The sequence below is a fragment of the Bubalus kerabau genome, chromosome 2, assembly GCF_029407905.1.
Source record: "Bubalus kerabau isolate K-KA32 ecotype Philippines breed swamp buffalo chromosome 2, PCC_UOA_SB_1v2, whole genome shotgun sequence".
NCBI classification, from domain to species: Eukaryota; Metazoa; Chordata; class Mammalia; order Artiodactyla; family Bovidae; genus Bubalus; species Bubalus kerabau.
Window position 1 is genome coordinate 7152669 of NC_073625.1, and position 23077 is coordinate 7175745.

General features: G+C 49.2%; 1 protein-coding gene across 7 annotated transcripts in view; it reads right to left on the reverse strand.

Annotated features, from left to right (window-relative positions):
• PSD3 (pleckstrin and Sec7 domain containing 3) overlaps positions 1-23077 on the reverse strand; it is a 616838-nt gene that overhangs the window by 488318 nt on the left and 105443 nt on the right. For 4 of the 7 annotated variants that reach the window (XM_055566944.1, XM_055566946.1, XM_055566943.1 and 1 more), the window contains exon 3: positions 15855-16684. The exons of 2 other annotated variants lie outside the window; for them this stretch is intronic. In XM_055566944.1, coding sequence (XP_055422919.1) covers positions 15855-16568 — 714 coding nt within the window. In that variant the 5' untranslated portion in view covers positions 16569-16684. Of the gene's footprint in view, positions 1-15854; positions 16685-23077 lie in introns of those variants that run through there. One more of the 7 variants, XM_055566950.1, reaches the window with a different exon arrangement.

Genomic DNA, 23077 nt, shown 5'->3' on the forward strand with positions numbered 1-23077 from the left:
ACGGGATGCTGCCTGATTCATGAAATCATTGAACGAAACACTAAGATTTTTACAATTGACTAAATTGAATCTTGTTTTTTGACGATTCTGAGGGTGGTAAGCCTTGTCATGTTTAAATCTTTCTCAACACCATCAGCAAAATTATATGAGCATTTGTTCCCCAAATATACATATTTGTATATGATTGATGTGTTAATGTGCTCATATTAATACACCTTGCACATTTTGAAACACAAAATAAAAATTCTAAAGGTAAGATATAAAATACAGAAGGAGTACCACCTCCTTCTTTCTGTACCCAAAGGATTGTCCTGCCCACCCACTCTGGACACTGCTGCTATGCTATGCTTAGTCGTGTCAGACTCTGTGACCCCAGTGGACAGTAGCCACCAGGCTCCCCTATCCGTGGGGATTCTCCAAGCAAGAATACTGGAGTGGGCTGCCATGCCTTCCTCCAGGGGATCTTTCCCACCCAGAGATCGAACGCAGGTCTCCCGCATTGCAGGCAGATTCTTTACTTACTATCTGAGCCACCAGGGAAGCCCTGGACACTGCTAGACCCTGTCAAGACTCATAATAACTAAGATGTAGTGAACATGCAGTTTTCTCCCGGGGTCCTTGCACCAGTTCACGAGCCCCTATTTGCCTTTGGTGAACACTGGGGTGAGGGGCTACTTCAGAGGTTCAGGGACCTGTGTCCTGAGACCTGCAGAGCTGGGCTCTCACAGCCGCGCTGCCTGTGAGGTACTACGGGGGGAGGAGAGGAGGGGGGCAGGTGTACCGCTGCTGGAGGCAGGGGTGATGCACCCCCACTTTACCCAAGAAATTGTGGATGACACTTGCCTGCTGTGACACAGTCAATGTGCTTGCTTTGGAATCTGAGCCCTGATCACAGGATATGTGCTTCTTCCTGTTTCACCATATATTCTAAGATACCTCCGAACTGGAACCCAAGTATAAATAAAATAAAAATTAAAAGGACACTGGAACTAACTAAGCAGATTTGAACCCAGAGTACCAACAGAATTTTATCCAATGCATTTGTGTAAAATCCAACTTTTCTTTCACTCTTTTTTTTTTTTTACCTCTAGGTAGACCTGGCCTAAGTGTTTTGAGTATGTGGTCTAACAATGAAAACTTCTTCAAAACATTCTTGAGGGGCAGGATCCTTTGTTAACACAGACTTGTGCCCGGGAGTTTTCTGTGCTGGGAACCAGGTCTTTTCAGGACTTTCCCATCCGTCAGACACACTGAGGAGCCGGGTGTTTGGGGAGAGGACAGGGAAGAAGGGGGCCCTGTGTCTCCCGGGGGGCTGTTGAGGGGCAGCCCCAGGAAGAGGGTGGGGGCGAGGGGAGTTTTCAGGGGCGGGAGGAGAATAAAGGGGCAGGGATGAAGCGGAGGTGGTTGTGTTTCTGAAACGACGCCAGGAAACTGTTGGCCAGGATGTTACAGGCTTTTCTATTCTGCCCGCCATTTCCCAGCCTTGTCTTTAGGATCCTGAGGCCCCTGACGTCACTCTTCCAACTACAGAGAGCTCTCCTGTTTCCTACATTTCTAAGCTTAAATTTTCCTGTTTCTCCAGGCCCCATTGGTTCTGGAGAGTGAGTGATGAAGTCACAGGGAATTCAGATGTTGAGTGTATATATAACAGAAATTATGATTAAGCAAAGAACACATAACCCCTGTCTTTCTAGGCAGAGATAGGGGGAGGGTATTCGGGCTACAGAGAAAGAAGGAAGTCCCCATTCCCCTCCGTGGGAGGGAGTGACTTCTGGGCTGTCACTCTTCCAGAAGCAGAGAGTCCAGCCCCCACTAGCCTGGGGCACAGAAGCAGCACACGGCGGGGGCGGCACTGCGAGGGGGAAGACACAGTTAGGAGAAGGTTCTGGAAGACAGACGGGGTCCCCAGTATCTGCAAAGTCCACACCAGGTATGCTCCCAAGTACTTTAAATGCTCGTAGGCACTTAATCCTCATTTTCTATCAGGCAGGTCCTCATTTAACCTCTGTTTTACAGAGGAGCAAACGAAGGCACAGAGAGACTAAGTAAGTAACTCACTAAGGCCACCCAGAGGAAGGCACAGGCCGAGTCCACCTCCCACCAGTCTGGCTCCTGGGACAGCTCTACGGGGAGCCCTGAGAGCCACTGAGGGCCAGTAGCATGGGGGTTTGCAGCTGGCTTTTTAGTGTGATTTTAACACAAGAATGAAATGGCTCTCGCTCTGAGCATGCTAATGGATTTTGATGCCTGCTAGAGAGTCAGGAGAAGGCAGTGGAACCCCACTCCAGTACTCTTGCCTGGAAAATCCCGCTGCAGTCCATGGGGTCGCTAAGAGTCGGGTACGACTGAGCGACTTCACTTTCACTTTTCACTTTCATGCATTGGAGAAGGAAATGGCAACCCACTCCAGTGTTCTTGCCTGGAGAATCCCAGGGACAGAGGAGCCTAGTGGGCTGCCGTCAATGGGGCCGCACAGAGTCAGACACGACTGAAGCGACTTAGCAGCAGCAGCAGCAGAGAGTCAGGAATAACTTATTTTGTTCTTTTCCTGCTGCTAACAGTCTGCTGCTGCTGCTAAGTCGCTTCATCTATTTTCTCATCAGGGGAAGACGGTACCACCAGCTGCACAAACAGGTCCAGGGACACTGTGGGGGCAGCAGAATGGTTCTCCGGCTGGTCTTGGGACTAAGAGGCCTGAGGGGTCTTAATAAACATGAGGATTCTGTCTGGGAGGGAAAGAGGCAGGAAAGCCAGTCTGCAGGGGACTGTTGTGAAGGACGTGTTAGTGTCCCAAATTTCTAAACGTCATTTTTGTTCAGGAGCCACACAGGGACTGCTCCCTTCCTGGATCACCTGCTTCGATTTGCCAACAGCAGGTGCAGCCCCCCGCACGCTGGTCCATTCACAGAATCTTCTCAGAGGCCTCCGTCTCCCGCTTCCCTACTAGAAAGAGCTTCCTAGTCACTGATTGGTCCAGCACCCCTTCCTGCGTCTCTGCGTCTCTGCGTCTCTTAGCAACGCCTCCCAAAGCTGCCCTGTTCAGTCGCCGGCAAGCCTGCCTCCTGGGAAAAAAGAATTAGCCAGGTCAGGTTAGGATCCCTCTAACGCACGGGCTGCTGTCTATGGGGTCGCACAGAGTTGGACACGACTGAAGTGACTTAGCAGCAGCAGGAGCAACGCACAGACATGACACTCTGTGTTTAGACTTTCTGGTTCTGCTTTCGGAGAAGGCAATGGCACCCCACTCCAGTACTCTTGCCTGGAAAAAATTCTCCAAGGTTGCATTAAATGATGCCTACTTTTTTTTGATGCTGGAATATGTGCTTCTCTCACGGATATTTTATTCTTTTCAGTAAATAGAGTTAATTATTTTAAATTTATTTTTTTATACTTTCAAATAAAAGATATAAACTAACAAGCCAGAAATCTTAATTTTTTCAGTTTGGAAAACATTCACTCTCTCTCTCTCTCTCTCTCTCTCTATATATATATATATATGATCACATAATTGTTATATTCCTTCATAATGAATCATAAAATTCACTCTGGACTCAGAGAAACCACAAATGCAAACCCTCTCTAAGTTCCATCAGTCCACCAAGTCTTCCTCCCTTCACTCAGATGGCCCATCTCCATCAAGAATCTTCTCCTGACTAAATGGAACAGAGATGGTGACTTTTCTCCTCAAATTATGATGTGCAAATAGTAACTTGCACAGCTTGCCGATTCAGCTATTACCCTACTGTTGACCTACTAGTAAACCCTTTATTCTGATGTTTCTTGCACATGTATATGTCTAAAAATGCCTCTTTGCATATACATCTGTCTGCCTCAAACATTAAGCTTAAAGTAGGAAAAGAAACTTCTGCCTCTGTTTCATGTTTTATAAAGGACCTATGGAAACATGTAGTAAATTCTTTTAATGATGCTTAAAGTAGGTTACACGTAGTCAACAGCGTAAGTCCTCCCGTTACTTGTAACTGGATTTGTGTGGCACTTTTTTCTCAAAGGGCTCTAGAGGCTAGGAACGAGTTGGCACAATAAACAAAGGCCGCCGATCCCCAGTGGCTCACAGAACAGCACAGAGGTGGCTGGAGCGCAGTTTGCAGAGAACTCTGAGGGCCGTTCTCATCCTGTCACTTATTAAAACAGACAGGATGAGAAGGGAGAGATGCTGCCATGAGCTTTCTAAAATGGCCTGAAAAGTGACTGACTTATTTGAGTTGAAAATATTAGAGGTTATTTAAAGCATGACATAAACCTAGTTCTTGAGGAGAACAGTTACTGCTATTGGGTCAGGGGTGGTCATTACTCACAAAATAGATTCAGAAAGCTAGGTCACCAAGCTCAGCCAGAAATATTACTGTAATTCTTTGGCTATGGGCCCACCCAAGAACTCCTTAAATATTAGTCCAAGTCACAGGATAAATACATTTTCATAAAAACACCACTATGCTAATTTTGTGACCCCGAAGATAGTTTGAAATGTTATTCTACTTTGGGTTGACTCCAACGTCGACAATCAGCCCTTGCTTGCTAAGTCACTGGCGTGGACACCTCACAGCCCACTGCCTGCAAATGTGAACGGGAGGAATGAGATCGCACAAGGAAAGAAGAGAAAGAACTGGTCAAAGAGAAGCTCGCTTAGTGTGGTTTCGTCATAACTTCCGAGTTGAGAAATGTTTAGGAAGCACCTACCATGTGCAACACATGTTATAATATTCAAAAAAGGGGAGTATCTGTCTAAATCATAAACACTATGCACCAGAACAAGTTTAACTTGTTGAGGTTACAAATATGGAAAAGATCTGCTGTCCTGTCTATCATTAGAAGGCAGCTTCCTTTGGGGAAATCTCAAATCCTTGAGTAACTGGACCTTTCTCCACTGAAGTCCCCAGGACCTCATCAAACCTCTATAGTTCAGAACTAAAGGACTTTGAAAAAAATATAGATAGAACCCCCAGTGTGCAGAGGGAGTTAAGCTGTGTGCCCTCAAGGCTTCTTTGACAAGATTAGGAAGTGGGAAACAGGGGTATTCAATCTTATAACCCACAGAATAACAGTAGGGAGGTTTCTTCATAAACACACACAGGCTTCCCTTAATTGCTGTGTTTCTTTTCTGCTTAAAACTAACCAAAGTCTTCCACTGTAATTAGAATAAAATTCAAACTCCTTATTGAAAAGTTAGAGACCCTGTGTGCTCTGGTTCTGCCTACCTATGGCTCTGAGCAAGTTCCCCAGTAACTTATGCCCTTGATGGCCCCCAAAATACACAGGGTGCATGCTAAATTGCTTCAGTTGTGTCCAGCTCTTTGCAACCCCATGGACTGTAGCCTACCAGGCTCCTCTGTCCATAGGAGTCTCCAGGCAAGATACTGGAATGGGTTGCCATGCCCTCCTCCATGGGATCTTCCCAACCCAGGGGCTGAACCTACTTCTCTTACGTCTCCTGCATTGGCAGGTGGGTCCTTTACCACAGGTACACAAGACTCTTCTGCTAACCCTGTCTAGAACTTTCCCTCCATGTTCTCCCCACATGGCCTCCTGCCTGTCACTCAGGGCTTAACTCTGAGGTCACCTTCTCTCATCACATGAACTAAACCATTCATTCGTACACCCTCCCCTCACCACCCCTTCTGTTACATTTTCTTCCAAGTACTTGTGATGATCTGAAATCCTACGCTTGTGTATCGCTTGCTTGTTTATCGTTCCCTGTAGGAGCGAGCACTTTGTCTACTCACTGCCTGGAACAGTGCCTGCCCTGTAGCTGGTGGTCAAGACATATCTACTGAATAAGTGAATCCAGAAGTTACTTGTCCAGCAACTTTATCCATCCATAGCGTCCCTTGTGGCTCAGCTGGTAAAGAATCCACCTGCAATGTGGGAGACCTGGGTTTGAACCCCAGGTTGGGAAGATCCCCTGGAGAAGGGAAAGGCTACCCACTCCAGTATTCTGGCCTGGAGAGTTCCATGGACTGTATAGTCTACGGGGTCATAAAGAGTCAGATAGGACTGACAGACTTTCACTTTCAGTGTGACTGTAACAGTCTTATCTCTGAACACACAAAATTCAGAGGGAAAAAAAAGAGTCCTTTTTGAAACTTGCAAGATTTTCCGTCCGATAAGTCACTCAACCCTTCACACAGTCTTTTTACTTTGACTTTACGCAATTAACAAACGTGCCTTACAATTTAAACAAGTTTGGTGTCTAGTTTCCTGCCTCTGGTGGATCAAAGAAGCATAACAGAGGTGCTGTGCAGTGCTTAGTCGCTCAGTCATGCCCAGCTCTTTGCGACGCCATGGACTGTAGCCCACCCGGCCCTTCTGTCCATGGGGATTCTCCAGGCAAGAATGCTGGACTGGATTGCCATGCCCTCCTCCAGGAGATCTTCCCAACCCAGGGGTCGAACCCAGGTCTCCCACATTGCAGGCGGATTCTTTACCATTTGAGCCATCAGGGAAGCCCAAGAATACTGGAGTGGGTAGCCTAACCCTTATTCAAGAGATCTTCCCGACCCAAGAATCAAACCGGGGTCACCTGCACTGCAGGCGGATTCTTTACCAGCTGAGCTATCGGGGAAGCCCTATATTAGAGGTAGACGCTAAGAGCACCAAGAAGGGACAGGGCAGCATGGAAGAAACTGAAACCCTACTAAAAAGCAAAGAGAACTCAGCCAGCGGATCTGGGGCATCATGTATAGAAGCAAATGATCTCACAGATCTGCAGCTGCCAGCAAGCAATTCTGCTGTCACAGTGACCGCCCAAGTTATCAAGGACATTAATCATGTTGTACACACATACATGGGTCTCAGCAAACAGGAAATGTTAAGTGATCCTCAGAAAAATTTCTGTCCAAAGTGCTATTTTAAAGGCCAATCGAAATCTGGTTTTCTAAGAGAACTGATTTCTGTGGACACGTTAGAGGACCTCTTCCTCCCGCCTCCCTCCCCCATCCCTTCCCACAGTTATAACTGTGCGGCTAACCACATCTCTTTTAATTTGAGCAGCTAGAAAGTCACATGGCCAAATGTGACTTTCAAACATGGCTCTCTCCCTGCCATTGTGGCATGTTCTTTTGGGTTTTTTCCTGATCTCGACCTGATCTTTTCTTCATCTTGCCACTTACTTATATTTTCCTGGAACCGATTCTTTATCACTAATTTACCTTCACCAACAGTTTCATTTTGTGCGCTCTAATTGTGGAAGTGAAAGTGATGGTCACTCAGTCGTGTCTGACTCTTTTTGACCCCATGGACTGTAGCGCTCCAGGCTCCTCTGCCCATGGGATTCTCCAGGCAAGAATACTGGAGCGGGTTGCCATGCCCTTCTCCAGGGGATATTTCAGACTCAGAGATTGAATCTGGGTCTCCTTCATTGCAGGCAGATTCTTCACCATGCTCTGGTTGTCGGGCACTGTAAATCCTTTACGGACAAAGATTAAGTGAGATCTCTCTGCTTACTGCATGGGATGGATGGGGTGACGTTTTAATTGTTACTTTGTCATACAATCAGATTGAGAACTCAGTGAAGGGTATCCAAGCTCCCTATAGAAAAAATGGAATTTTCAAATGACAGAACAGGGTAAGTGCTTGAATAGGGTCCTGGGGCTTTTTAGCTCATAATCTGCTGGAACTGGTAATTGAAAGGTTAATGCAAAATCACACATCCTGAAAATTGAAAGTTAGATTCCGAAAAGTTAAAATCGACTAAAAAATAATCACAGGAAATATGCACAACACGAAGGGCAGCCAGAAAGGAGCCACAGCTGCTGATTCCTTTGGAACCAAGGGAAGCGGCCTTCCTCGCCAGGCAGGACTCGGCGCCCCGGGGCGGGGACCCTGGGGAGTGGGGGCTCTTCAGATACAGTTCAGCTCAAGGAGCCATATTTCTCCCCACTGTCCTTGCATCTCAGATCCTGTGGGCATCCAGGAGTTGCTGCAATGTTGAATCACACATGGAACCTGAAGGGCTAAGGAACCCTGCTAACCTCACCTAAGGAGGTTTCACCTAAGGACTTAGGTTTGTGTGAATCTTGTAGTATCTTACAATCTCTAAAAACCTACAAGGAGGACTTCTCTGGTGGTCCAGTGGTTAAGAAGCTGCCTGCCTGGGGACACGGGTTCAGTTTCCTGTCCAGGAAGATTCCACATGCCACGGAGCAACTAAGCTTGCAAGCCACAGCTACTGAGCCTGCACACCAGGAGCCTGTGCTCCACCAGTGAAGAGGCCACCTCACTGAGACCCAGCGCAGCCATAAACTACACAATTGTGTACATAAAGTACACAATTCTTTTTTTAAAAACCTTTGGATTAAAAAAAAAAATCCAAAGGGAAAGGGAAAAAAGGGGAAAAAAAAAAGCCTTTGAAAGAGAAAATTTCCCATATTATGCCCAGTAGCATATGTTTATAGGTTTATAAATAGATTTATAAAGTTATAAATCTATTTATAAGCCATATCAGGCAGTAATCTGAATCTAATATATTGCTTGTTCAGGGATTCTTTTGCTTCCCAAGTGGCACAGTGGTAAAGAACCCACCTGCCAAGGAAGGATCTCCTGCAGGAGACGCAGGTTTGATCCCTGGGTTGGGAAGATCCCCTGGAGGAGGTCATGGCAACCCATTCCAGTGTTCTTGCCTACAGAATTCCACGGGCAGAGAAGCCTGGTGGGCTACAGTCCATGGGGTCACAAAAGAGTTGGACACGACTGAGCAACTAACACTTTCACTTCAGAGATTCTTTTTAAAAATCTCTCTAAAAGCTATAAGAACTGGCTTCCCTAAAATCTGAGAGGGCTTAAGGAGGACATCTACACAAAGCAGTGACTGTAAGTTGTAGGTGAGACTCCCTGAGTGTCTTTGTCACATACTGGGGTGGCTGGCCACGGCGGCCCCCTTCCCTGCAGGTCCGTTTCTAGGACCTTCCCTCCCGCAGGTCTACGGGGCTATAACAGGCTTGGGCTCTCAGAAGACCTGGCCTCACCATGGGAGCTGCCTCGGCCCCTGCCCCCACAGAGCAGGCTGGGTGGGCACCAACCCCCAACCTGCACTGGACTGAGAAGCCTCCGCACAGTGGGACAGGGAGGCAGGCCCGAGGACCCCAGTCTTTAACGAGAGGAGACGTATACCTGGGAATGCGGGGCGACCGTGTTCCTCCCCGGGGAGTAGGGAGGAGAGGAAGCAGACATGCAGAAGGAGGAAGAGCCAGTCAGAGAAGAGGGCAGGGAGGGCACAGGGCAGTGGGAGGGATGAAAAGACACCCAGACCCTCTGGAGCTCTTGGGCAGGGGAGTCTGAGGCCCAGCTGCACCTCGCCTGCCAGACACTTGCAGGCAAGGATGCTTCTGCTCATGAATTCCCCTCTCGGGGGTGAAGTGGCCTTGAGGGTTTCTATCACACACAAGCAAGGATCCTAGCTAATCCCCAAGCAATAGAGCACTTCTGTTCAAGGGCACAGCGAGGCACGGCTGGAACGGATTCCAACTGGCTGAGTGAGGACCAGCCTCTTTGTCGTTCTGGGTCTCAATCTTGGAATCCATTTCCAGTATTCCCTTTGCTGAGTAATCGCCTCATGGGACTAAAAACACCAAACAATCCCTTTCAGCAAATGTATTTCCGTTAAACGTGGGAGGAAAACAAAACACAACTTCTGCTTCCCTGGGGGCTCAGACGGTAAAGCGTCTGCCTGCAATGCGGGAAACCCGGGTTCTATCCACGGGTCGGGAAGATCCCCTGGAGAAGGAAATGGCAACCAGCTCCAGTACTCTTGCCTAGAAAATTCCATGGATGGAGGAGCCTGGTGGGTTACAGTCCATGGGGTCACAAAGAGTTGGACACAACTGAGTAACTTCACTTTGATTAAAAAAAAACAAAACTCAATTTAATATTTTCTCCAAATACTCTCAGGCCAAACCTAATACTTGATGAGTGCTACCAATATTTTATTAAAAAAATTTAACACTTGAGATTGGAAAATAGGATATATGTTGGCGTACAATGTTTTAAAATGTGTTTTTAGTTCCTCTTTATCCTCTAAATACTGGAGAGGCATCTAATTTTACCAACAAAGGAATTTCCCAGCAGTAGGGACTTCTAAACACAATAGACTTATAGAGATGTGTCCTTAAAACCTGTACTTTGGTGGATTCTTTCACAAACACGAGTGCAAATGGATTGGCAAGAGTTTAGAATCCTGAGCTAGAGAGTAAACTAGAGTCTGATCTCTTCGTGTTTCAGGAATTTAGACCCAGACTGAAGAGAACACCTTTACTTAGCTAATGTGAGCCAAATCACTTCGCTAATTTGAGCCAGACGCTGGGTCCCAGCTCCCACTGCAAATCTTCCCTCCACGTCTTGGGGGGAACCACGTCACGTGGTCCACATGCTCTCTGCCCTCTTCTCCCATCAAAGTGCAGAAGAGGGTGTGGTTCCATGACGGGGCCCCACACACTGACCACAGGCCGTCTGCGCAAACGTCAAAGGGAGGGGTAAGGAGAGAAAAAGAGTGAGAGGAGGTTGTCATGGGAACGCGGAGGCAAACCACAAGATGAAACAGAGCTGAAACCCATTCTGCTATCTCAGGCTTTGTTTATCTAAGTAAGAAATCAAGACATCTATGTCAACAGCGATGCAGGGTAAAATAGACTAAAGATAAGCTTTTGATTCCAATCAGTGCAGTCTGCTAAACACTAAAATCCCCCTTTAAAAGGGACCCCACTGCACATTTATCTACATTGCTGTTCAAATTACTATATGGCATTTGTGTAAGCTCTCTCTTTGTTCTAGCTTCTTTAAAAAAAAATTCTAAATTGCTCACCAAGAATGATGACTATAAAGACAGGATTATCTAGAATTTTATCATTCTGTGCGCAGAACAGTTTCTAAACTCACAACAGGCCAGAAAAGTCAAACAGGCATGAGGAATTAAACATTAACTCCAGATGAGATCAATGACTCCTCCTGGGGGTGAGGTATACCTGGGGGTCAGTATTCAACTTCAGAAGGGAGTTTCATTCAACTTGCATCTGGTTAGAGAAAGAAACACTAGTCTTTAGGGGAGAGGAGGCAATCAACCGTGGCCCTAAATTTTGCGGGGGATTTGTGTTAATGCCCAAAGAAGGCACTGACTCTATCACTGGGTGCTAACCCTGCTCCCAGGGTTCATTCATTCAGCTGATTGTGAACTGCGGATCCTGTAGAGAGCGTCCCAGGCCCTGGCTGAAACTCCACATCGCCCGAGACGTACAAGTCCACTGCATGTAGCTTTCCTGCCGTGAAGCCCTTTGACAAAATAATCTTTACAGACGAGATGAAATTAGATTAGTTTCATCCTTTTACTTCATTCCCTTTCTGGATCTGACGATTCATACTTATCCTAGAAGGTCAGAGCTGGAAAGGCCTCAGGGGTCAGACGGGGTAGCCTCGCTTTGCTTAGTGAGTTGTCAGGGCGCTTAGCTAGTTGGTTGGCAGAACCAGAGCTCCATTTCACTCCCCAAATCTCAGTGCCAGGGACCTTTGCTCTAAATAAGAACTCTCGATCAAGAATGTAATATACTTCACAGACATATTTCAGACCCTGGTTTTGTTTAAAGGCGAGACACAGAGGGTTAAAGCTATTCTTTCCGGCCTGCTGTTGTATAAATGGACCCCCTCCCCCTTGCCCTCAGCACCTCAGCGAATGACTGTCCCCCGTTCCCCAGGCCCTGACCCCCAGCCCCGGGGGAGACCCTATCCGTCCTGCTCACCCTCACCCTCCCTTCTGAACCCCGAACACTAGCGGCTGGCGAGGAAAACTCAAAAAACTGATTGTTTTTGAGAGGGGAGAGGAAGAGAAAGAGGAAAACCAAAATAAAGAGGTAAATTTCCTGGAAAATTTAAAGCTACAGATGGGGTTTGTAGGCATGGGGTTTGACATTTGGACACAGATTTTTAATATTACTTACTACTAATTTTCTAATGTCATCTACACACCAAAAGTCATTGTTATCTCAAAGCATAAAATAGGTAAGATAGGAACTTAGTAAAACACAACAACAGCATGGAAAATCCCCAAAATGATTGTAGAGAAAGTTTTTTTTCCCTTTTCATTCGAATTGTGTCTATTTCCTACGTCTTTATATGGTTAGCCCCAGACTCGAGTCACATGTCGGCAAGGCCAGGTCACTAGACCTGAGGATCCTGAGACCCCTTCCCTCAAGACGCTTCCCCCAAGCCCCAGGAGTGAGTCCAGGCCCCCCAGTCCCAGGGGCTGTGGGCTGTCTGCCAAGGAAGGCAAGGAGAGCGGGGCTCCAACCTTTGCAGGAGCCCCGGGAACTCTGTCCCCGGCACTGCTGTGTCCTGGCCTTGGGTCACTGACCATGCTCAAGCCTGTATCTCCTCATCCACGAAGTGGGCACAGTGATAAAGTACAACCTAAGGGTTGTGAGGTTCGGATCAGACAGGACCATGTTCTGGAAGCCCTCCATGGGGCACAGAGCACTGTAGTCCTTTTTACTGAAGCCCAGTCATGGTTTGAATGGAGAGCTAAGTGATCTGGGTGCTGCACCCACTGCTTGTGACACCTGAAAAGATGTAAGTCAGCAGGGATGGGAGGATGGGAGTCCCTCACTCTGGACTCAGGATGAGAATTCCTCACTCTGGACTCCATTTGTTTCAACAATGAAAGAATGCTTCCTAAGTCACTTCAGTCGCGTCCGACTCCTTGCAGCCCTATGGACGATAGCGTGCCAGGCTCCTCTGTCCATGGGATTCCCCAGGCAAGAATACTGGAGTGGGTTGCCGTGCCCTCCTCCAGGGATCTTCCCAATCTAGGGATCAAACCCGCATCTGTTATGTTTCTGGCATTGGCAGGCGGGTTCTTTATCACTAGAGCCACTAGGGAAGAATAGACTTGGCTATTTAGAGCACAGTGCCACCAGGGAAGAATAGACTTGGCTATTTAGAGTGCAGTGAAGAAACTTGACACTTAGGATCTAGACTTGTCTGCCTGATCCCAGGACCTCCATCCTATGATACACATGTAGGAAAAGATTTTTGCTTCCATATAAGCAACATTTCGCTTTAAGAAATGTAGTAAATCTTTTTTTTTTTGACTATGTCATGTAACATACAGGAATCTTAGTTCCCCAATCGGGGATCGAACCCATGTCCCCTGCACTGGTAGCACAGAGTCCTAACCACGGGACCACCAGGGAATTCCCAATAAAGAGAGTAATTGGCCACATTTCTATGCATGTATCGAGTGAAAGGCCTCTCAGCTGATGGTTCACAACAAGTCTGCTGCCACTTTGCTGTGACCCAAACAGCTAATTCCAACGCATTCAGACTGGGCAGTGCTCAGGCACTAATCTGTCAGACCCAAGGGCGTGTTCACGTGCCCAGGGCGGGGCAGGTAGAAACCTCGCTCTGCTGACTCTTCCCTTCTCTAACACCCAAGACCAGGCAGAGTCACTTGGCTGGTAACAGCCCCAAGCATCTGAAGGATTTGTGGTTCTGAAGGCTGACTTCCAGGCTTCCATGGTGGTTCAGATGATAAATAATCTGCCTGTAATGCGGGAGATCCAGGCATGCTCCCTGGGTCGGGAAGACCCCCTGGAGGAGGAAATGGCAACCCACTCCAGTATTCGGGCCTGGAGAATCCCATGGACAGAGGAGCCTGGCGGTCTACAGTCCATGGGGTCGCACAGAGTGGGACACGACTGAGCGACTCACACTTCACGTCTTCCCTGGGGCAGAGAGCATCACACCATGTGACCGGCTCGGTCGAGGCTAAGTTTAGCCCTGCTTTGTCCCCTGGCCCTGGAGTCCCTCACTGACCCCTCTGACTCCACGCTTCCCAGTCCTACCTGGCCCCACGGACTCTGTTTCCCTTCTCTCCCCTAAGACAGGGCGACCGAGAGACCCTCGCTGGCCCCACAGCAACTGCCAGGCAGGTGGGTCCACAGTGTTTTCTGATGGGAAAACTGAGAGCTCTGGTGGTTTGCTCAAGGTTAGGACTTGAACCTAGGGTTTCCACGTTTTTAGCCAGGAATCTTGCCATCTTTGCTTTAGACAGACCAGATGTCTGCGGGCCAATTAGCACACGTGGCTAAATGGGGCAGATGAGGCAGAACCCGACCCATCTGGACCAGCTCCCTCAGTGCCTCGCCCAAGAGAACTGGCAACAGCTCTGCGGCTTTCTTACACTCAGAAGATGGAGGAGAAAGGAGGGGAGGAGGAGTTCTGAAGTCATCAGAGTGGCCTCCAAGTACACAAACAACTCCCTGTGACCCCGGATTCAGAGCCTGGGCTGACAGGGGCATGTCATTCCTCTTAAATCCCTGTAGGAAATGCGTGATACAGCACTAGAGTGGAATGTAAACCGTTTCCTAAGCATGCTAGCATCTCTCCTCTTCCAAGAGTTTCGCTCCATGGAGAACCTGAGCTCATCCTCTCTCCCTGATTTTCCACCATGACTCTACTGGCTGCCTGTTAAGAGGAAAGGGTAAAGGAGAAGCCCCTGAAGCCCAAGGGAGAGAGACCAGGGCCCCAGATGAAGGCCAAGTCTTGAGGGAGGTTCCCTCCTGATGTGACTTTCATCCATTTATCCGGTGACTTCCCCAGGAGCCCCCTCCACAGGGACCATCCACACACTCCAACAGGAGGGCCTCTCCTCCACTCTGTTCCCATGACCCCTTCCCCCGACACTCTTCTTCACCCTCACCCTCACTGCCTGTACGTGCGCAAAGTATAGCAAGTCATCCATGCTGTCAGGAAAGGAAATGCAAAACCATACCCTTCAGTTCTGTCCACCCATTCTGGGATCGGAACACCTGAGCTGGGTGGAGCCGGGAAGATAGGCTCAGACACCAGCTTGGTGAGGAGGCTGAGTGGAGATGCAGAGAATAAAATGCTAAGAGCAAAGAGGAGGCCTGGCCAGGACTGGAGCTGGCAGAGATGCTGGAAACCACCTGGGCTACCCTTTCCTCCCAGTGGGAAGGAAAGCGGGGGCTGGAGGCTGACGCCCAGGGCCAACATCCACCTGCCGGCGGGGATGGAAAGTGGTCCAGTAGGTACAGAGGGCGCTGGGCACCTGCACCACCACCCCCCCCCACCACCACCCTGAAGCCTCCCCAAGGTTCCATGCCCATTCTGGGGAATAGGTTTTGCTTCTGTCTTTTCCACTTTAGGAAGGACGAGGAGTATTTTTGCCTGCTGCTGCTGCTGCTGCTAAGTCGCTTCAGTCGTGTCCGACTCTGTGCGACCCCATAGATGGCAGCCCACCAGGCTCCTGTGTCCATGGGATTCTCCAGGCAAGAGTACTGGAGTGGGTTGCCATTGCCTTCTCCAATGCATGAAAGTGAAAAGTGAAAGTGAAGTTGCTCAGTCGTGTCCGACTCTTAGCGACCCCACGGACTGCACCCTACCAGGCTCCTGCGTCCATGGGATTCTCCAGGCAAGAGTACTGGAGTGCCACTTCCCAATTCCTTCATCTGAAGTTGGGGATAGGAGCCTGCATTTTTCAGGAGGTTATGCAGCTAAGTGGATATAGGCAAAAACGCCCAGGATAAGGCTGGCACGGACCAGGGCTCAACAAGTGTCTGTGTGCTTTCTGTTCCCCATAAAGGTTGCACATCCCTACCCAACTCTCCTGCTCTTATCCCTGGCAGAATCTTGGGAAGCGCTATTCACTCTCCCCTTCCACACAATAAGCTGCTGGTGCAGGCGGAGCAAATGGGAAGGGGCCAGGAGCGCACAGCGAACAGGAGACCCCAGCGCGAAGAGCTGGGGGCCCTGTGGGACATCGGCCGCCTCGTCCACTCATGTCTTCTCTGGGAAGAGCGCGGGTCTCAGGGATTCAGCCGCACACAATTTCTTACCTTGAGAGGCAGGGCGGCAGGCGGGGCGGCGCAGCTCCTGCTGGTCTGGAGGGGCGCACGGTGCCTGCAGAGCCTGGCGCGGCTGGCCCGCGCGAGGGTGCCCGCGCCCTGAGTGCTCCGCGGGCGCGCGGGGCTGCGGGCCGGCGCCTCGACTCCGCCCCGGGACTCCGGGCTCTGAGCGCCGTCGGCAGCCTGGGCCTGCGGAAGGGAGCACCCTGCGGCGTCCCGAGCCTGCGGGCCGGGACGGGCAGGACCGTCCGGCCAGGGAGTCCAGCCCGCCGAGGGGCTGCGGCCGCCGTCGCCCATGCCGGGAGCCAGACTACGGGGTCTGCATGGCCGGGGCTGCCGCCGTCCACGCGCGCCGGAGGCGGGGGCCGGGGAGCGCCTGCGACCAGGGGGTCCGCGAGCGCGCCCCCTCCGCGCATCCAGGGCCCGGGTTTTCTCTTCTCCCTGCGCGGGAGCCGAGCAACAGGGGGCAGCTGGCGCCGCGGTCCCACGGCCCGGCCTCGGCGGGGGAGGGCCTGCCCGGGGAGGGGGCCCGAGGGCCCCGCCCGCCGAGGAGCCGGCCCCAGGACCCGGGAAAGGGCGGCCCTCCTCCGGGCCCCCCGCGGCCGCGGTCCGGGCTGGAGCCGGGGCGGGGCGCACGCGCGCAGGGGGCGCCCGCAGCTGCACGAAGAGGAAGGATGTTTTCGTCTGCTGGTGCCGCTCGGCCATGGCCTCCGGGGGGCTCGGCTGGGTCCCGCCGGGCCGGCTTCAGATCTCCAGGGATGCGAAGGTCGGCAGCGGTGGGCGGGCGTGACCTGGCCTCATGGCTCCGCGATGGCCTGACCCTGAGGAAGCAAAGGACACACCTTCAGCCCCGGGGGTCTTCAGGGAGTGGGGAGGGGGCTGACCCAGCCGCGGGTCTGGGCTCTGCACTCAGTTCTCAGCATCGCAGGAACAGACCGGGCTTCGGGGAGCCCGACTGGCAGGGTAGGTGGGAACTGGGCTGCCCTCTGCCTGAGGGGTATGAGGAGTTCTGTCCTGTGATCCGGCCCCCTCCCCGTGTTTGAAATGAAGACACTGAAGTTACTGCTTTCCTTGTCTATCCTAACCTCCATATTAGCGACACCTCTTGCTTGACGTCTGACCCTGGGGCCGGTGTGATGGAAAGTTTTACCTCCAGGACACTTAGAAGCTCACTTTCAATCCACCTCTCTTGCATCGGTGACGCACAGTTGTAAACAACTTTGATGTCTTCATCAAGTTCCTCTTTAAATCCCGTGCTTTTGCAGGAATTCCCCAGGGTAGCCCCAGAGTCCCACAGCAAAATACTAGGCATCCGTTCAGTTCACTTCAGTTCAGTCTGTCAGTCCTGTCCGACTCTTTGCAACCCCATGAATCGCAGCACGCCATGCCTCCCTGTCCACCACCAACTCCCGGAGTTCACTCAAACTCAGGTCCATCGAGTCAGTGATGCCATCCAGCCATCTCATCCTCTGTCATCCCCTTCTCCTCCTGCCCCCAATCCCTCCCAGCATCAGAGTCTTTTCCAATGAGTCAACTCTTCCCATGAGGTGGCAAAGTACTGGAGTTTCAGCTTTAGCATCATTCCTTCCAAAGAAATCCCAGGGCTGATCTCCTTCAGAATGGACTGGTTGGATCTCCTTGCAGTCCAAGGGACTCTCAAGAGTCTTCTCCAACACCACAGTTCAAAAGCATCAATTCTTCGGCGCTCAGCTTTCTTCACAGTCCAACTCTCACATCCATACATGACCACAGGAAAAACCATAGCCTTGACTAGATGGACCTTTGTTGACAAAGTAATGTCTGTGCTTTTGAATATGCTATCTAGGTTGGTCATAACTTTCCTTCCAAGGAGTAAGCATCTTTTAATTTCATGGCTGCAGTCACCATCTGCAGTGATTTTGGAGCCCAAAAAAATAAAGTCTGACACTGTTTCCACTGTTTCCCTATCTATTTCCCATGAAGTGATGGGACCAGATGCCATGATCTTCGTTTTCTGAATGTTGAGCTTTAAGCCAACTTTTTCACTCTCCTCTTTCACTTTCATCAAGAGGCTTTTTAGTTCCTCTTCACTTTCTGCCATAAGGGTGGTGTCATCTACATATCTGAGGTTATTGATATTTCTCCCGGCAATCTTGATTCCAGCTTGTGTTTCTTCCAGCGTTTCTCATGATGTACTCTGCATATAAGTTAAATAAGCAGGGTAACAATATACAGCCTTGACGTACTCCTTTTCCTATTTGGAACCAGTCTGTTGTTCCATGTCTAGTTCTAACTGTTGCTTCCTGACCTGCATACAGATTTCTCAAGAGGCAGGTCAGGTGGTCCGTACACACATACAAATAGTTAAAATAAAGATGAAAAAGAGAAAATAAAAAAGAAGTAAAAAAAAGAGAAAAAGATGAAATAAGAAAATCTATCCAGGTGACAAATCAGTCAGGAGAGTTGTTAAATTATTTTTTAAAATTAGTTTTCCTACACTCTGAGAACAATAGGAAATCACCTGAAAATTCATCCAGTAATTCAGATTAAGAGGGTTACTACAGGGAGGTCTGGCGTGCTACAGTCCATGGGGTCACAGAGTCGGACACAACTGAGCAACTGAACTGAACAGGCTCAGTATCCCTCACAAAGGAAAGGCATGCTGGCCTTGACCCTGGGAAGAGGACTGCAGTGGGTGGAAAAGATCTTTTTTTTTTTAATCAGTTTGAGCTTGACTGGAAGGGAATTAGGAAGCCATCCTCTGAGACAAATTGGCAGGGGCCTGGAGAGCTGGCAGTGCCCAGGCCTGAGCCACAGCCCCCTGACCCTCGGCCTGACATCACATGGGCGGCACGCCTGCAGTGGCCAGGGGCCCCCGCCCTGGCTGACCACCACTGCCTGGACAAGGCTGTTTGGAAACTCTCAGAGGAGGTGGTGGGGTGTTCGTTCTCCTCCTTAAACATCTTTGCACAGCTTTTCCTCCCAAGTTTATGGAGGCTTCTCCTTGTTTCCAGATAAGCTGACAAATGACTCAGTCTACATGTGCCCAGAGCTGTCTGGGCCAGGCTGTGGACTCTGTAACCCCTTTATAACAGACACTGTGGCAGAGAGAATTTCAGCCAAAGATGCATCCATGTCTTGGCATCCGGTTCCATGGCTTCATAGCAAATAGATGGGGAAACAATGGAAACAGTGACAGACTCTTTTCTTGGGCTCCAAAATCACTGCAGATGGTGACTGCAGCCATGAAATTAAAAGACGCTTGCTCCTTGGAAGAAGCTCTATGACCAACCTAGACAGCTTATTAAAAAGCAGAAACATTACTTTGCCAACAAAGGTCCATCTAATCAAAGCTATGGTTTTTCCAATCGTCATATATGGATGTGAGAATTGAATCATAAATAAAGCTGAGCACTGAAGAACTGATGCTTTTGAACTGTGGTGTTGGAGAAGACTCTCAAGAGTCCCTTTGACTGCAAGGAGATCCAACCAGTCCATCCTAAAGGAAATCAGTCCTGAATATTCATTGGAAGAACTGATGGTGAAGCAGAAACTCCAATGCTTTGGCCACCTGATGTGAAGAACTGACTCATTTGAAAAGACCCTAATGCTGGGAAAGATCGAGATCAGGAGGAGAAGTGGACACAGAGGATGAGATGGTTGGGTGGCATCACAGACTCGACAGACATGAGTTTGAGTAAACTCTTGGAGTTGGTGATGGACAGGGGAGCCTGGTGTGCTGCAGTCCATGGGGTCGCAAAGAGTCAGACACGACTGAGCGACTGAACTGACTGAAACAAATTGCAAGGCTGCCACTGGGCAAATGACAAGAGAGCTGAGGGTTTACCTGAGGACACATATAAGACACCTCCTTAGTACTGGGGGTCCTCTAGGGAGCTGGGGTTGTGTAAGAAATAGGGGCCAGTGCCAGAAAAACACGGGTGTCTACTCTGATGTAAAATAGCACAGGGACTGAGAACATGAGCTTTGGTGCCAGGCAGACATTTCTCTGAGTTTGTGGTGTGGCTGTGTGACCTTAAGCAAGTCACTTAACCTCTCTGATAATGTGTCCTCTTCTCTAAGATAAGTTAACAATACCCACTTTATAGAGTTGTTGAAAGGATTTAGTGGAAGTATCTGTCAACACCTTATTTAGCATACTATCTTGCATGGAAACATTCCTTGATAAATGCTAGCAACTCTTAGAATTTATACACACACACTTTTGAGGTCTAAAAAAAAACCGGGTTGACCCAATGGAACGATTTGAGCTGTTGCATATCTTTTTTTAACCTACAATGGCAATCACATACACATTTGTATGCTTCCTATCGGATGGGTAAGAACTGAAGAAGTCACTGGGATGAGGGAAGAGTCAGCAGCGAATCTGGGGTCTGGAGTCCTGATGTGGTCATTTACTAGGTGTGACTCACAACAAGTTTCTGACCCTCAGTGGACTTCAGTTCAGTTCAGTCGCTCAGTCATGTCCAATTCTTTGCGACCCCATGAATTGCAGCACGCCAGGCCTCCCTGTCCATCACCAACTCCCTGAGCAAAATTAATTTCTGCCCTTCCTGCATTACAAAATTGTTTTTCAGGTCATGTGGGATTATCTATGTAAATGTACTCTGTAAACACAAAATTAATACTTATTAAGTCTTTAAGTCAGGATGTGCTGTGCTTAGTCGCTCAGTTGTATCTGACTCTTTGCGATGTCAGCCTGCTTGTTATAATACCGTAGCATGAATAACAACTCTAAACCATTGTCTCTGATTTCTGTGAAAACTCAGGACTTTTGTCTGAAAGGATTCTAAGTTGACTTCATATTTCTCTACCATCACTGACCTTCAAGATTCATAAGGTGTGAAGGCAAATAACAGACAGTTTAAACTGTACTCTGTTTCTGCTAATGATCTCTTCTCGTCACCTGTAAACAGAAAGGAGAAGATTCTAGAACCTTAGCGCAGGCGGAGAGGGGAGTGGGCACTAGGGAAAGACGTCAGGGCATCTCTGGCTCCAATCTCGTGATGGCCTCGTGGAGTTGGCAGCTGAGCCCCCTTCCGGAGATGCAGAAAGAGACAGGAGCGGTGGGGGTACTTGCTGAGAGCAAGTTTGGGACTCAGGAGCAGCAGGAGGTGCCACTTGAGCCCGGCTCCCTGCTCTCCCCTCTAGGCCAGTGGTCAGTGCACACAGCGGGTCCAGCCCCTCTGCTCCTCTCTCCAGACCTGGGCTCCCGGAGAGACGCTCTGCCCACGTGTGCTGCCTTTGCCAACCAGAGTCGGAGTGGAAACGAACAGAGCTCTGTGGGGTCCCCAAGTACAAAGGCCCCTCCACGACACCTGCCTCTTGTTTGAAGATCTCAAGTGTCCTAGATTTCCCTGAGTCATTAGAGAGCAGGCTCAAGCAGCTAACAAGGGCTTCCCAGGTGGCACCAGGGGTGAAGCACCTACCTGCCAATGCAGGAGATGCAAAAGACACACGTTCAATCCCTGGGTTGGGAAGATCCCCTGGAGGAGGGCATGGCAACCCACTCCAGTGTTCTTCCCTGGCGAGTCCCATGGACAGAGGAGCCTGGTGGGCTATGGTCCATAAGGTTGCAAAAAGCTGGACATAACTGAAGTGACTTATCACACACGCAAGTGACTAATGATGAGGACAATTGAGTCACAGACCTGTGTGTGTTGCACACCCCTGAGCTGTTTTACACATACTGTAACTGCTGCCGGAAGGAAAAAGCTGGCTGCATGACGACCACACTACACCCGTGACACCTGCTGCTTCTTTTTGAACAGTACTGAGTCTGTGACCAGCACAGTTCCAAGAACTGGCCTCAACAGAATGGGATTAACACTGTTGCTCGTGATCATCTATATTTTTGTGGGCATCAAAGTAATTGTAGCTTGCTCTGCTCATAATCATAAGCAGGCAACTAAAATTGTCAGCAAAGAGATGCCACAGACCCGTGTCAAAATCTTCCACTATAAGACCCCAATACCCTTTCTCAGCACAAAAAAGTTACAGAAGATGCACCTTTGTCCCTAATCCCTTTGAAATGAAATAATATCTAACAGGGGGATTTGTAAGCAGCTTTTGCAGGAACCTGCCCTCAGCAGGAAACCCCCTTTCTTGTCATTTCAGCAAAGCTTCATTGTAGCTAACTTTCAACCAGGTGCCCCCAAGCTCTGCTCATCTCCAGTCCAAGCACACTTTCCAGATCTTCTGATCACACAATACTTTGCCTAACTTGTTGGTTCTTTCTGAGATCAAAGAAGTAGAAATGAAGAATAAGTAATTAGCAGGTGGCCAGGTCTCTTGCCTAGCTTCCCCTTCAGTAACCTCGTGAACAGACTGTGTGAACAAGATGGTGTCTAAGGAAAATCAGAAGACGCGGACAAGCCTGTACGTGGTGTGGGATGGTGACAAAGCTGACCCCCATCTCAAGGATTAACTGAGATCATGCCCCCCTTTTCCCCTTTAACAACTGTCATGGCTGGGCAGAATCTTCAGAGTTGGTCTTGGGACATGAGTCCACCTTCTCCCCAGGTTGCTGGCTTTTCTGATTAAAGCATTTTCCCTTTCTACCAGCAACTGCCTCTCGCTGGGTTTTGATTTTTGAGCTGTGAGCCGCCAGATGGGAAGCAATGCCGGGAATCTGCACCAAGCCTTCTTGCTCGGGCCACACAAATAAGGCTTCGGGACTTTCCAGGACGTTCTGTCTACTGGTTAGAAACACACCTGCCCTGTCGTAGCTTGGTTCCCTCCATTATTGTAAAGACGTTTGCCTAAAAGTGAGCTTGATGCTGGTGACGGTGAGAGTTATCATTTATGGAATGTCTCTCATATGACTGACATGGCCAAGGGCAATTTGTATTTGTGACTTCACATCCTCAGAATAAGGCAAATATTAGACTCTGTCTCAAAGACAGGGACGTGAAATCTGCAGAAGTTAAACGACTTTCCCAAAGCAACACAGCAATTGTGGACTCAGGTCTTTCAGGCCCATGCCTGTTTCAAGACGCCACACTGACTTCCAGCTAATACATTTAGAGGACAACATTATCTTCCACTTTACAGACAAAGACTCGAGATTTGGAGAGGTAAAAAAAGAAAACTTTTCTCGTCTCCTCCCTGAGTTCCAGGACACATGGTCCCCTCAACTCCTCCACCCCTTACTTCCTCCAAACCCTCTCCTCTGTGACTACTTTTTTCTCTCTTCCAGAAGCAAGCCAAGCTCT